This window comes from Lepisosteus oculatus, chromosome 9 (genome assembly GCF_040954835.1).
Source record: "Lepisosteus oculatus isolate fLepOcu1 chromosome 9, fLepOcu1.hap2, whole genome shotgun sequence".
Lineage (NCBI taxonomy): Eukaryota > Metazoa > Chordata > Actinopteri > Semionotiformes > Lepisosteidae > Lepisosteus > Lepisosteus oculatus.
This window is the reverse complement of record NC_090704.1, coordinates 41,121,987-41,136,821: the sequence shown is the minus strand read 5'-3', so window position 1 is coordinate 41,136,821 and position 14,835 is coordinate 41,121,987. Positions and strand designations below refer to the sequence as shown.

Sequence of the window (14,835 nt, the reverse complement as noted above, 5' to 3'; positions counted from 1 at the left end):
GCTGTAAAGTTGAAAGAGCTTGTGAGACGTGTAGTGTAGTATTGGGATACACTGATCTATTCCTAAATCATTTGCAATTGGTTTAAGATTTAAAACACGTAGATGTAAACATCTCCATTTATTTAGGACCTCGATTTCGATTCCGGAATCTGTACCGACAGTTTTTTTTTTTAGTTTCCGACATGGTTTCAGAGGAACCGCCCAAGAGCTCGAGTGCTGTAGTTTGGCTATAAACAACACGTTGAGGAAAGGAGTTTTACATTAAATACATTTAATCTGATCGGAGAACATAAAAAAAATCACTTTTGGATATTTTATTTGGCCAATTTCCTTGTTTTTAAACGATTTCTTGACGCTCACAGTGTCAGTCGATTTAGCACACCGTTTATTCGGTATACAACCCGTGAAAAATTAAACGAGTAAAACAATAAATGCTGAGAGTTGCAGTCTGCTCCTCGGCGACGGAGATGACTTTTGACAGACAGAATGCCCGCATTTAAATCCTGAATTTCCGCGATCAAGAGCGCACTTGAGTGTATTTTATGTTTAAAGGTTTAATTTCCAGCGCAGTCATTTTATATGGGTCCATTATTTATCTTTATGAAAACATATGTTTAAAAATGGATGGGATGGAATATAAAAAAATGGAAACATGATTTTAGCAAGTTTAACATGAAAATCTACAAAACGTACTTTATACTATAGCACCATACAACTTCAAAACCTCTTTAAAAAGATGATTATCGGAAGGTACGCTTTGACAGTATCTTGTATCTTCCAGTTTCGTTTCCCACTTTAATGGTCAGAAGGCGGTGCTAAAGTTAGTTGGGTTAGATTTTTTTTCTTATTAGTTATCTATATTCTGTAGGAAACCGACGACCATATTTTAATCTCGGGAAAACTGGATTTAAAATTTCCTCTCCCCTGGTAGACAAGGTATGTCTATCCTACTATATTCTCTGGGTTGGTTCTTAGAAGGTAACAATACATGAATAGAAATATTGATGTGACACGTGTGCAAAAAAGTTTGCGTTGCAGATCAAGTTGAAATTTTATGAACACGGACTGAGCGATCGTTTAACGTTTCGGAGTTAAACCTTTTAACTCGTCAGGTAAATCGCTTTTACAAAACTCATCAGCATATCAGCTCAGCGCTGTTCGAGTAAATTTGTCGTGAAAAGTATCGGAACTACAGTATACAACATTTCCGCATAGTCTTTTTATGTAAGTCTTGTTGATTCTTCATTGTTAGGGTTGGGCGCAGTCCATCTAGTTTCTCGAACTAAATATTTTACGCTACTTTAGCCGCAGATAGATTTACCGTATGTAACCAAATAGAATAGTTAAGAGTACAATATAAAACCACACTTCTTTTAATGTTTGGAACTGCAAAACGACGAATCAAGTAAATTTGCGTTCGAGCTGTATTCACTATATTATAAAAGAAATACAGAAAGCCTTATTGGTAATGTATAACATTAGTTTTATTGATCTGATACATAAACGGCAGTTACAAACAAGCAACGTTAAAGCAATGAAATTACCGACTCAGGTAATTCAGCACCAAAAAAACTAGTTTCAGCTATTGCACCATGCCAGAAAAATTCTTCTGTTTTCCTCCTTTAAAACAGGGCCGATTAATTTCCTTATAGGCCCGTCCGTGGATATAGTTTGTTTTGGGGGGCTATCAATTCTGTGGGTAGGTGGTTGTTCAGGCAGCCTGTTCTTGCTATATACTATATTCAAGAAGAGATCTTTGTTACCTTTTTATCATATAAAAAAACATGATTTGCCATAAACCCCTTACTTCTCCTAGGCTCTAGGAATAGTGGTTACTGTGCCAACTGGGTAATACAGCCCTGCTGTAATCATCTAATGTTAGCTCAGTGAAACATGATAGGACACTTCCAAATCACAATGATATAAATGCATTTTATTTTACAGCCTGAACGGAATACATTTTTAAAATTTATTTGGAACATTCTGACAACATTCATGGAAAATGTAAGTATTCTCTTTGATATCAACATCTCCTGATGCCATTTCTCTTTTAGCTATTCAGCATGACATTTTTTTCTGTTGGCGCTAGAACAAATGTAAAGTGGCACATCACCTAAGATAGTGTTAATTTTCTCGTGGTAGCTCCCTATATCAATGTAGACCTGCTAAACACCTCACCTCTATCTACTGTTGTAATCCTAAGATCTGAACTCTTAATAAAACAAAATAACTCAGCAATTTATGGAGCCTTGCAAACTCATTTACAAGATTCTGGTGCTTTTGAAAGAAATTGATTTTGTAACGGAGGTTAAGGAGGAAGGTGAGATCTTAACTTGGTCAGCAGCCATATCACCCTGCAACTCACAACTGGGAACCCACTGAAGCTCAGCAGGTGTGAGCCTGGTCAGTACCTGGATGGGAAGACCTCCTGGGAAAAACTAAGGTTGCTGCTGGAAGAGGTGTTAGTGGAGCCAGCAGGGGGCGCTCACCCTGCGGTCTGTGTGGGTCCTAATGCCCCAGTATCGTGACGGGGACACTATACTGTAAACAGGTGCCGTCCTTCGGATGAGACGTAAAACTGAGGTCCTGACTCTCTGTGGTAATTAAAAATCCCAGGGCATTTCTCGAAAAGAGTAGGGGTGTAACCCCGGCGTCCTGGCCAAATTTCCCATTGGCCCTTACCAATCATGGCCTCCTAATAATCCCCATCTCTGAATTGGCTTCATTACTCTGCTCTCCTCCCAACTGATAGCTGATGTGTGGTGAGTGTTCTGGCGCACTATGGCTGCCGTCGCATCATCCAGATGGATGCTGCACATTGGTGGTGGTGGAGGGGAGTCCCCATTACCTGTAAAGCGCTTTGAGTGGAGTGTCCAGAAAAGCGCTATATAAGTGTAAGCAATTGTAATTATTATTAACTGCGCTTACTCTCACCTCTACACCTCTGAAGCACCTCCCTGGCTCATTCCTCAAAATTGAGGGAGGGTATGGGCAGGCTACTCCTCATAGCTATTGCCTCAGCTCGTAAAATCACGCCAAATACACCCTACACATTTCATCTCTCTATCCCATTCATTCTGACCTAATCCACCTACTGGAAACTTTTATAATTATATCATATTCTTTTTGTGGAACAGAACGACAATCCCCAGGAAGCTGATGCACATTCCCCTTCAAGGTAATTCAGATATTTTAAACCCATCTTTGTCAAAACCTAAGAATCCCAGGCATGATGGAGCTCATGATGATCTGCTCTGCTTGTTTTACTTCTTTCAGAATGGAGGCACTGATGAAAAATTGTAAGCTTCAGAAAAATAAAGAAGAAGTTAAGCAGAGACTTGTGCAAAGTGGAACGGATTTCATCTTGGTGTTCTGGAAAGTGCTGTCAGCCTTAGAGGAAAATATCCAAAGCAATGCAGATGTGTCTGTAGCGACTCTGATGGCTTACATGGCTGAGGTGATACTAGATTTAAAGCTACTTTAATGTTGTTAACTAAAATCTGATTTTTTGCTTAGCTGACTAAATATGCCTGCATAACTTAAATCCTTCATTAATTTAATTAATTTTAACAGCAGCAAAGTGGAATTTAGATTTTTGCTCTTTGATTAATGTCTTTCTTATTGTCAGCTGCTAAACCCTTGCTAAGGGCTATTTTTTCGACACAGTGTCATGAATTGAGTAGCTGTGTGTTAATATACAGTCAGCGCTGTGGATCACAAGGCCTCACAAAAAAGGAATGTGCAGAAGTGAGGGTTCTAGTGACAACGAAAAGTGCTACACTTGTTAATGTTACCCAATGCCAGTGCATAAAGTTAACCATTCGTTTCTTTTGCATTATAACCCTTCTCTGCTTGTATGTTCTCATTGAACCAGGTTCTTCACTGTATATTCTTCTTGGGGCACATCCATGAAATGCCCATTAATCCCAAGACCTTCTTCCAGAACGACAGACTGTTTCAGATATTTAAGAGGCAGTTTCCAGAGCCTTTCGAGCACTACTCCACCCATCTGCCAAAACGCACACCATTCTCCATCCTTCTTGATATGGTCAGTATACAATTAGTCATTTTATGATTTAATATAGAATTTATTTAATTTGATCGAAGTGGTCATGGAGAATGCTTCATTAAGTTTGTGAATCTTATTGTCATTATTCATTCTTTTTATACTAATAATTTTTAAGTATACCTTATTTCTTGATTAATTTACTATATATGTAGTTTTCCCCTTTAGTTCTTAACCACAGAATATACACGTCTTACAGCGACATATTTGATGCCTAAAGCTTTAATGAAATCCGTTAAGTTCTTTTGTACAGAAAATTTGTCCACCATAGAATAAATTCCATCTAACTTCAGCGTAGTAACAATACTTCCTTATTTGTGTCTCTTAATTGAAGGTATCAAAGGTGAAGGGTCACACAGATCACAGAACTATACTGAGCCAAGTGGAGGAGGTGAAGAAAAAATTAACTGAGAAAAGCAAAGACAACCAATTTGTAAATAACTACAGCTTGACAGCCAGTGTCATCTGCATGTCCTACTTCTGCACACCAGAGAAAGGGTTTAATTATGGAGCGTCTCTTTCTTGCAGCGGTAAAGTAGAGACTAAGATCATGATCGCACTCTCGTGCATCAAAACGTGGAATGATGCAGTTGCACACGCCGTCTGTCACGCTAAGAAAGGGGGCTTCATCAAATTTCCTGACGGGGTGACATGCCAGGCCTATATATATGATCTAAAATCAGGCTACAATATTGAGAAAGCCCCCTGCAAGAAGTGTCACGGGATGTTCCGGAACGTGAACTTTCTGCCTCCACCATCTGAATGGCCAAAAGGGCAGGACTGGCAGTATGGCAATTGTGCTGAAACTGAATCTCTCAGCCACCTCCTTAACACAGAGCAAAATGTGAGGAATGCAATTAAGGCTTTTAAAACACACGAGGTAATTATAAACAGAGAAGAAATCGTGCAGGAAGCAAAAAAGAACGTGACCCAGCTGCTGAATTCGAGAAAGTTTAGAATCCAATTGGACGATTTTAAATTCTTTGCTGTGCAGAATTGACTACAACACTTTCAGACCTAAAGCTCGTTTAATAAACATTTGTTGAACCAAACAAAGCTGGGATTCTGCAGAGGCACCGTTGCGGGACACTTTGGAATTTCACTACAGGCCCTGCATTCAGTAGTTCTGTCAAATTCTAATAACAACATATGGGGCCAATGAATAGAAAGGATAGCATGCTCGATAGTCTGGTGTTAACTCTTCTGGCTAAAGAAATGCAGCGCTGGCTTACGAACATGTACGAGAAATGAATCAGGGAGCTCCTGCAAGGGTGAAGTTGAGGTGGAGGAGGAGCTAAAAAAGATCAGAGTTGTGATGGTACTGTATAATACAGTACGTAAGAGAGCAGAAGTGCATTTAGCATTAGACCATCCCCCAAAGTTGTGTTAAATAATACAGCATGTTACAAAAGATATATTTGTGTGTTTGACTAAATGCACTAGTATGGTGTATTTAGGTTTTTTACCTTTTTACTTTTGGAAGCATGATGTTAGAAATATTGGCTGCATGCAGAAACCAAAAGAACTTGTTTTAAAAAAAGGAGCAGAATAACCTTGATTTTGTGGTGAGAAAAACTTTACTCACCAGCGGTTGGGACTGGAAATCAGATCCAAATTCGTATTTATTCTGCACTATATTAACACTATATTTCCATAGTGTTTACATACAGTATTTGCTTTACTTTGCAGGCTCTCTTAAAACCAAATATTTTATATCTATTTAGAACTGTGTAACATTTAGACTGCAAAATAAAGCATCTTTGTGTAAACATTTTGAAAACCCACAAAAACATATCCTTTTGAAATAGAAAAATGTTATTTTGATTTGATTGACAAATCAGAATATTGCTGAAGACTCCAAATCCCATAAAAGTAAGAAGAATGCTTTTACTATTCTTTATTTTGAACATTTTTCTTTTTTTAAGGTTGTCCTTTCTATACCATAGAAGGTTTCTTTTCATGTATACTGTATGTTTCACATTTCACATTTTTAATGGCTGATGTTATGAAACAGTAACAGTCTTTCCTGAAATAAAGATATTTAATATTCATGGATTTTCTTATGTTTATATTGTGAAAACTGATCAACTGGCATTCAATAAAGTATTTTTTTATCAATTCCTGTCTTCCAACACCAGATTGAAATGACTTGCACCTTATCCTGTAATTGAGCCGCATTCATTTTTTATATTTTTGTTCCTAAACTGCACAAATGTTTACTACTTATTTCAGAGGATAACCAGCTTCATGCTGAATAATCAGTCATGAGATGGAATCTTGCAGGTTTTGTTTGGATCTTTGAAACAGCAGCAGGTTGTCCTGGAAAGTCAAGTAAATGAATGCAAGTGTTTATTTTAAGAAGTGAATAAAAACTCAAAGGCAGGAGTTACCTAGGTCTGTTTTATTTAAATGGCTACAATTAACAACAGGTGTAGCACCTAGAACCTTTAACACTTTCAGTCTAAATTGAAAAGCCTTGGGGCGATAACGCTTCTGGCTTAATATTCGACCCACTTGTACAGTATATTGTCAAAACATCTTTTTTTCACCTCAGAAACATCGCTAGACTACGCCCTATGTTATCACTAACTGTGGCTGAAAAGCTGATCAACACATTTGTGTTTTCCCAAATGGACTACTGTAATGCTCTACTCGCTGGGGTATCTAAATCACCATTGAACAAACTGCAGTATTTTCAAATTTGGGCAGCCAGAATCCTGACCAGCTCTAGCGCAAGTGATCACATGACTCCTATTCTGGAGTCCTTGCACTGGCTTCCTGTCACATTCTGTGTAGACTTTAAAATCCTCATTCTCACCTATAAGGCTCTTGGCTTGGCACCTCAGTACCTGTCTGAACTATTATCGCCCTACTCCCCACCTCGCAACCTTCACTCTTCAAATTCTGGTCTCCTAACTGTCCCCCATCTACATTGTATGGGTGACAGGGCCTTCTCCTGTTATGCCCCCAAGCTCTGGAACTCTCTCCCCAAGGATATCAGAGAGTCACCTTCTTTAAACTCCTTCAGATCCAGACTCAAAACCTTCTTCTTTAGAAGAGCCTTTACTTAACTGGTTCCGTTCTTTACCCCTCTACTCTGAGTAGTTTTTTCCGAGTCATCTGCAGGACACAATGTTACAAGTAAATTAACATTACTTCTATATAAGCTGCTGAAAACTCACATTCTTTAACTGTCTCCTGCAGTAGCTCCACAGCGCTGGGAATTGTTCGGACAATTTTAGTTTTTCAGACAGCCGAGTAAATAAACACGCTGTGTGTCTCCATCCTCCTGAGAGTCACCCTTTTTACCACTGTAAACACAAGGACTGACACACAAAGGTAACCAATGCGCAACTGATATTTACCTAGCGCTTAGTTTAGGACGATCTAACACACTTAACACACTTTCTAGCCCCAGGACCATCATTAAGAACTACTCCATTTTACAGGACGATCCCTCCATCTGTACCCTTTTTTCCGAGCGCCCAATCATCTCTTACCACTGACCAGCCAGTCTATGTAAACGTCTGGTTCACAGCTCCCCTTGACCGCACTCGGCCATCACCCCCACCAGGCACCCTCCCCTGCAACAGACTCACTGCATCACCTGCAAATACATATCTAACAACACGCTCATTCAGGGCCCCGCAGGTCAATTCCGGATCATCCAGACAACATCCTGTATCTCCAGCAATCTCCTTTACTGTATCTCTCGCAAAAAAACGCCCAGTTATCTACGTTGGGGAAACCGGAAGGAGACTAGGAGACTGCTTCAGAGAATATGTTAGGACTGTGAGGATTAAAGATTTCTCCAAGCCCATAGTTTCTCCTTTCACCTCAGACGGCCATGATCACACTGATCTCTCTGTCTCCGTTCTCAAAGACGGGTTTCTCAACTCCCATAGCTGAAAAATGACTCATCCTGAAACTAGGTTCACACCTTCTCCCTTCTCTCAATGAAAGACTTATTTTCGTGTAATCTTCTCTATTCTCATGCTGGTTTCGACTTCACACCTTTCTCCACCCCTCTCCACTTCGTACTTCCTGAGTGGCCTCTCTGTCTCTCCCCTCTCCCACCACTTTTCCAGCTCTTGTTCTCCTGTGCTATTTAATCTCTGCCGTCTACCCTGTCTTTCTCACACCTGAAAAAGGACCCACGTTGTGTCTCCTTTCTTTTCTTTTCAGCAGGGAATAAACCCACTACTTGTTCCTTTGCAGTTTAGTACGATGCTGCGCACTAACCCCGGGGGTCATCCCCAGTAACGCGTGCAACTGTCCTTCTACTGCAGAAAGCCCTCCGTGCCACATCTAAACTTGCGTGTCAAACTCACAGAATATTCGCCGGTAACTAAGACGGCTGGCTAGCTCAGCCAGTCCGACAGTGACTCAGTTCTGTCTCGGCTGCTGGTGCAATTGCCTAATCAGAAGCTCACACCTGAAGAAGGCTCCACGGCCGAAACGTTGTGTTCTCTTTCTTCTTTTTTCAGCATGGAATAAACCTATTACTTGTTCCTTTGCAGCCTACGCATGCTGACGCAGCTACCCACCTGAACTACTACCGCCTACAGCTGCTGCGACCCACTATGCCTTCCTCCAAATCTTTTTCTAGATCTCTTCGTCATACCTTCTCTTCCTCCCTGGGCCACTTGCCCGCTTCTCTCACTAAACCAGCATTCCGTCTCTTCACAGCTATCTGTTCCAAGACCAGGCTTTCTAACCACCTTCTATTCCTTTACAGATGTCGTCGACACAATATCATCCCTAAAGGATTTCGCCTTAAATTTAATACCTTTTCTTTTGACTCTGATAACACCCAGAGTAACACTCAGAGACTTCTAAAACAATTTTCTAGGAAACTAATGCTCTAAGACACACCTGAAGAAGGCTCCACGGCCGAAACGTTGTGTTCTCTTTCTTCTTTTTTTCAGCATGGAATAAACCTATTACTTATATTCAAGAGTTACAAATACCAAGAGGGACATACATTCAGTATACCATTCATTTAGACCGTTTCGTAAATGAACTTGGATTACAACTTCTACACTAGACGCTCAAAAGCAAGTACATCACTCACAGGAATTAAGTTGAAATCAACTGGGGTTGAGGTAACAATTGAATTCTCGAGCTGTAATGCAGAATGTTGAATACTCATCCAATCTGTGTGGATTCAGATCTCCTGCGGACACAAAGGAACAGTGGCAGGCTGTTGTGTCCAATCGGCGCTCTCTGGTCAGGTGCCAGGCAGTGCTGGTTCGGCGTGGGATGTGGGAGAGATTTCTGCTGCGATGCTCTAGCAGTAGGCTCTCTGAAGACCGGCTAGTTAGTGTTAGCAGAGTTTGTGCACACGGAAAAGGTGACTGCGGGTCCAAGCAGGTCACATTCTTTAGACAGGAAGACCGGTTCGTTCCTGATGTAGCGATAGTCCTGAATCCTTTGATTCAGCTGTCCACAGTTCCGACCATAGTTCACTTGATGATCAGGCGAGCGTTCGCGGTGGGTTCACGAGGCTTGCTGCTGGGATAACCTCGGTGGATCCTTTGGTTACGCGCTGACGACCTCCATTCTCGACTCTTAGAACAAAGGAAAGTCCCGGCACTCGGACACACTGGCCGTTACGTGGTTGTCCAAGCTGAGTTTGAGAAAAGTTTAGGAGGAGCCGAGTTCGTGAAATGTCCAGGAGGCGCACCGAGGGAGTCCTGTGCCGCTTGTTTTACCTGGAGGAACTACGGTCGTTCACTGGTTGAAAGTTTCATGGGCATCCGAGACCCACGTGGGGTTGTCCTGCCCTACCAGTTCCTGATTGGCTGATGATGAGGAACAATGCACTCTGACCTTAGGGTTGTAAACTTGGGATGAGACTCTCCCTTGGAATCTCCCAGACAGTAAGGCGCCAGAGATGACCATTTATTAAGGATGCTGGAGAATCTCAGCTTTGGGAGTTGTTCCTTATCAGGACACTCTTTCAGCAAGAAAAACACCTTAAATGTGAACCAAATGGACCGGCCTCTCAGTATCCAGCACCACTGAGATGAAGGAGAGAGGGACTAGCAAGGGAGCAGCAAACTTAATTCCTGTATTTTTAATAAGCCTTGCCTCTACAACTTATAGAAGAACTAAACTGTCCATTAGTTCCGGTATAATTTAAAGATACTGCATAACAGTTTCATTTTTTTTCTCCTTTATCTTCAAATAGTTAAAGAATACTTGTAAGTCTGAAGATCTCACCTGTCAATCCTGGACTTTCTCCTCTGTCATTGTACATGTTTATATCATGTTGTGCATCGAACTGCCTCTGCCTGTTAACGCCTAACCACCTCGACAACAAAACACATAATTACCCAACAAGTACCATGGTGATATCAATACCAGGTTTGGGTTTATTTATTTTCACCATAATGGCATCCTGCAAGAAAACCTCAAATCTGATTACTTAATCTGATTAAGTATCTGAATACTTACTATGGAAGCCCGTTTCCGCCAGGAAGGAAAAAAAAAACGTGCTATGGTATCTCAGAATTCCGACTTAGTATCTCAGAATTGCGACTTAGCAACTCAGAATTCCGACTTAGTATCTCAGAATTGCGACTTAGCATCTCAGAATTCCGACTTAGTAAGTCAGAATTCCGACTTAGTATCTCAGAATTGCGACTTAGCAACTCAGAATTCCGACTTAGTATCTCAGAATTGCGACTTAGCAACTCAGAATTCCGACTTAGTATCTCAGAATTGCGACTTAGCATCTCAGAATTGCGACTTAGCATCTCAGAATTCCGGCTTAGTATCTCAGAATTGCGACTTAGTAAGTCAGAATTCCGACTTAGTATCTCAGAATTGCGACTTAGCAACTCAGAATTCCGACTTAGTATCTCAGAATTGCGACTTAGCATCTCAGAATTCCGACTTAGTAAGTCAGAATTCCGACTTAGTATCTCAGAATTGCGACTTAGCAACTCAGAATTCCGACTTAGTATCTCAGAATTGCGACTTAGCAACTCAGAATTGCGACTTAGTATCTCAGAATTGCGACTTAGCATCTCAGAATTGCGACTTAGCATCTCAGAATTCCGACTTAGTATCTCAGAATTGCGACTTAGCATCTCAGAATTCCGACTTAGTAAGTCAGAATTCCGACTTAGTATCTCAGAATTGCGACTTAGTAAGTCAGAATTCCGACTTAGTATCTCAGAATTGCGACTTAGCAACTCAGAATTCCGACTTAGTATCTCAGAATTGCGACTTAGCATCTCAGAATTGCGACTTAGCAACTCAGAATTCCGACTTAGTATCTCAGAATTGCGACTTAGCAACTCAGAATTCCGACTTAGTATCTCAGAATTGCGACTTAGCATCTCAGAATTGCGACTTAGCATCTCAGAATTCCGACTTAGTATCTCAGAATTGCGACTTAGCATCTCAGAATTCCGACTTAGTAAGTCAGAATTCCGACTTAGTATCTCAGAATTGCGACTTAGCAACTCAGAATTCCGACTTAGTATCTCAGAATTGCGACTTAGCATCTCAGAATTGCGACTTAGCATCTCAGAATTCCGGCTTAGTATCTCAGAATTGCGACTTAGTAAGTCAGAATTCCGACTTAGTATCTCAGAATTGCGACTTAGCAACTCAGAATTCCGACTTAGTATCTCAGAATTGCGACTTAGCATCTCAGAATTGCGACTTAGCAACTCAGAATTCCGACTTAGTATCTCAGAATTGCGACTTAGCAACTCAGAATTCCGACTTAGTATCTCAGAATTGCGACTTAGCATCTCAGAATTGCGACTTAGCATCTCAGAATTCCAACTTAGTATCTCAGAATTGCGACTTAGTAAGTCAGAATTCCGACTTAGTATCTCAGAATTGCGACTTAGCAACTCAGAATTCCGACTTAGCATCTCAGAATTGCGACTTAGCATCTCAGAATTCCGACTTAGTAAGTCAGAATTCCGACTTAGTATCTCAGAATTGCGACTTAGCAACTCAGAATTCCGACTTAGTAACTCAGAATTGCGACTTTATATCTCACATTTGTGACTTCGAAATAGCCATATTTCATTGTCTGTCCTTTTGTTATTGTAACGGATTCGGGTTCTAGGGCTTGTGCCCTCGCCGCTCCCACCCCTGTTCGTGCCTCGCTGCACTGGCTCACTTTCTTTAACCCCAGCATCCCTGTTATGCGCAGGGGAGGGTGGTGTACTGCAACCAGATCGTACAACCTGTATGTCGGCCGTTCCGTTACACTATTTTCATGAATCGTACAGGATCATAGGATCTATAAGCCTGAAGACTTGTCCTGTACAGTGCCCTGATAAAAATCAAATTAATTACACTAATTTTTATAGAATCCCATTTCCGCCAGTGAGGCTTCCATAGTACCCGAATGGAATAGTGCACGATGGGCTTTTTAAAATAGTTTTTATTTACGTAGACAGAATATGAAATAAGATACAGAAATAGGCACTTCACATCCAGAAAAATTCACAATTATAAAAGCTGAAACATACTTTTTACGTATTTCCATTGTATGTCCTTTTTTACTTAAAAAAGAAGGTCTTCTTTAGCTCAGCTGGCAAGACTCAGGTTCGAGCCAGTGCAGCGAGGCACGAACTAGGGTGGGAGCGGCGAGGGCACAATCCCTAGAACCTGAATCCGTTACAATAACAAAAGGACAGACAATGAAATATGGCTATTTCGAAGTCACAAATGTGAGATATAAAGTCGCAATTCTGAGTTACTAAGTCGGAATTCTGAGTTGCTAAGTCGCAATTCTGAGATACTAAGTCGGAATTCTGACGTACTAAGTCGCAATTCTGAGATGCTAAGTCGGAATTCTGAGTTGCTAAGTCGCAATTCTGAGATACTAAGTCGGAATTCTGAGATAGCATAGCGCGTTTTTTTTTTCCTCCCTGGCGGAAACGGGCTTCCATAGGAAACGGGCTTCCATAGTGTTAAGCAATTGTACTTCTATGTAATTAAAAAAAGCCCCTTTCTGTCGCTTACAAGCGGAACATGAAGAACCCCCGAGAAAAAATGAAACAGCGTGGTCGAGAATTTCAAAGCTTTTTAAAGAAATGCGTAGGCAAGTTAAAAAAAATCCCCCGGCACACACAGTGTCACCATTTCTGAGCAACAGTTCTCACTGAGAAGACCAGGGCAGCCCAGCAACGCAATTGTAGATAAATAAAATTATATATAATATTTAGAACGCTCTGTTTAATTATTAATACTGTACTATTTCCGGGTTCGGCAAGGACGGACACAGTGACCCAGACACTCGTTGACTGAAAAACGGCGCTTTATTTTTCGGCAGAACCAGCGCAGCACCACTCTCCGCAGAGAGAGCAACACACTGGGTCTATTCGGGTAGCTACACAGCGATAGGATGGCAATTGAGTACGAGTAGAACAGGGGTGCGAAACCAGGGAGCTATTTCCAAGAATCCGGGCGATCTCACCAAACTGTACGCCCGTTTTGCAGCGGGTCAGCTGCACTGGTCAGCGGCTTTCCTCGTCCCCGCCCTGACCACTACTACTCCCCTCCTGCCCCTCGCCGCGTATCCCAGCCGGGCGCTCTTCGGCCGCGGCGCCAGGCGAATGCGCTACAATATCAATTCACGTAAGAAGTTGTTCTGAACTGGGTAATTTAAATTATGCGTGGAAGGCTGAGTCCTTCTCTTATCGCACAGTAAGAGTTCACAGTCGCGTCATATATGATATTTGAGAAAGAGTGTCTTTATTATCCCCGAGGGGGGGATTTGTTTTACAGCAGCAGTGTTGGTGTTCAGACGGACGGAAAAAAAACGCCACAAGAACAACATATTTGCATAGAAAGTCAAGTGTTAAGTAACGATATGGTTGGTTTTGGTGGGGAGCCGGTATCCGCGTTCTGATGGGAGTAACTGGAAATTATTGAAGGATCGTCACAGATCGACTTTGCTTTACGCACAAACACGTGAATGATAGACGGTGGAGAGAGCTGGAAGATCAGCACCAATGACCTTCAGACAATATTTGCACAAGACAGCCCAGTTTGTTTGTGCCTCTCAGGTTCAAGTCACCAAACCAGCAGATCAGGGTAAAAGAACAGATTCAAGGAAGGATCGGTAGAACAAAATCAACAACGAGTCATCAACCTTTAAATGCTTAAGCTTCCTTAAGAAAAAGAGAGGCTGTTGTCCCTTTTTGAGGATCAAGTCAGTATTGGCTTCGAAATTTAGCTTGGAGTCCAGAACAGTTTTTCCTGAAGTCATTTATCATGTCTTTAGTCTTGGAGACATTTAGCTTGAGGATCTGATCTATCATCCAGGTGGGGCTGCACATTGGTGGTGGTGGAGGGGAGTCCCCATTACCTGTAAAGCGCTTTGAGTGGAGTGTCCAGAAAAGCGCTATATAAGTGTAAGCAATTATTATTATTATGGTGTCATTTATGCCTCCCATGCCCTGTGCTTCTCTTAGGAAGATGTCCATTTTGTGATTTTGTCAATCATTAAAACTTGAGGTGCACAGTGGGCATGTATATCCATCCATTGTCTAACCGCCTCTTCCAATTCAGGGTTTAGGGGGAGCTGGAGCCTTTCCCAGCAAGTCAGGGTACAACCTGGATGGGACGCCAGTCCACTGCGGGACACGCATTGACACAGACAAGCACAAACTAGGCCAATCCTTCCCAGAACCAATTTCTCCTGAAAGCCAATGAACCTGGCACCACACTACCGATGCAATACTACATTATTTTATTTTAGAATAGTAGCTCTTCTTGAGTTCAGTGCC

At 41.5% G+C, this 14,835-nt stretch overlaps 1 protein-coding gene across 2 annotated transcripts; it reads left to right on the top strand.

Moving 5' to 3' along the window:
• Positions 1 to 799: 799 nt before the first annotated feature.
• Positions 800 to 6,185, top strand: LOC107078439 (uncharacterized). Of its 2 annotated transcripts, none has more exons than XM_015355910.2 (6): positions 800 to 936; positions 1,945 to 2,004; positions 3,138 to 3,178; positions 3,277 to 3,457; positions 3,875 to 4,048; positions 4,401 to 6,185. In XM_015355910.2, exons 2-6 carry the CDS (start codon positions 1,996 to 1,998, stop codon positions 5,064 to 5,066), a joined length of 1,071 nt encoding a protein of 356 aa, XP_015211396.2. In that variant the 5' UTR covers positions 800 to 936; positions 1,945 to 1,995; the 3' UTR covers positions 5,067 to 6,185. The 2 variants fall into 2 exon arrangements, with proteins under 2 accessions (XP_015211396.2, XP_015211397.2); XM_015355911.2 differs by lacking the exon at positions 800 to 936 and adding an exon at positions 949 to 1,112.
• The last annotated feature ends 8,650 nt before the right edge of the window (positions 6,186 to 14,835 follow it).

Excerpts from the sequence above, each read along its gene's own strand:
- LOC107078439 (XM_015355910.2), top strand. Across the intron at positions 3,458-3,874 it reads TGATGGCTTACATGGCTGAG|GTTCTTCACTGTATATTCTT; the intron begins GTGATACTAGAT and ends TCATTGAACCAG. Across the intron at positions 4,049-4,400 it reads TCTCCATCCTTCTTGATATG|GTATCAAAGGTGAAGGGTCA; the intron begins GTCAGTATACAA and ends TCTTAATTGAAG.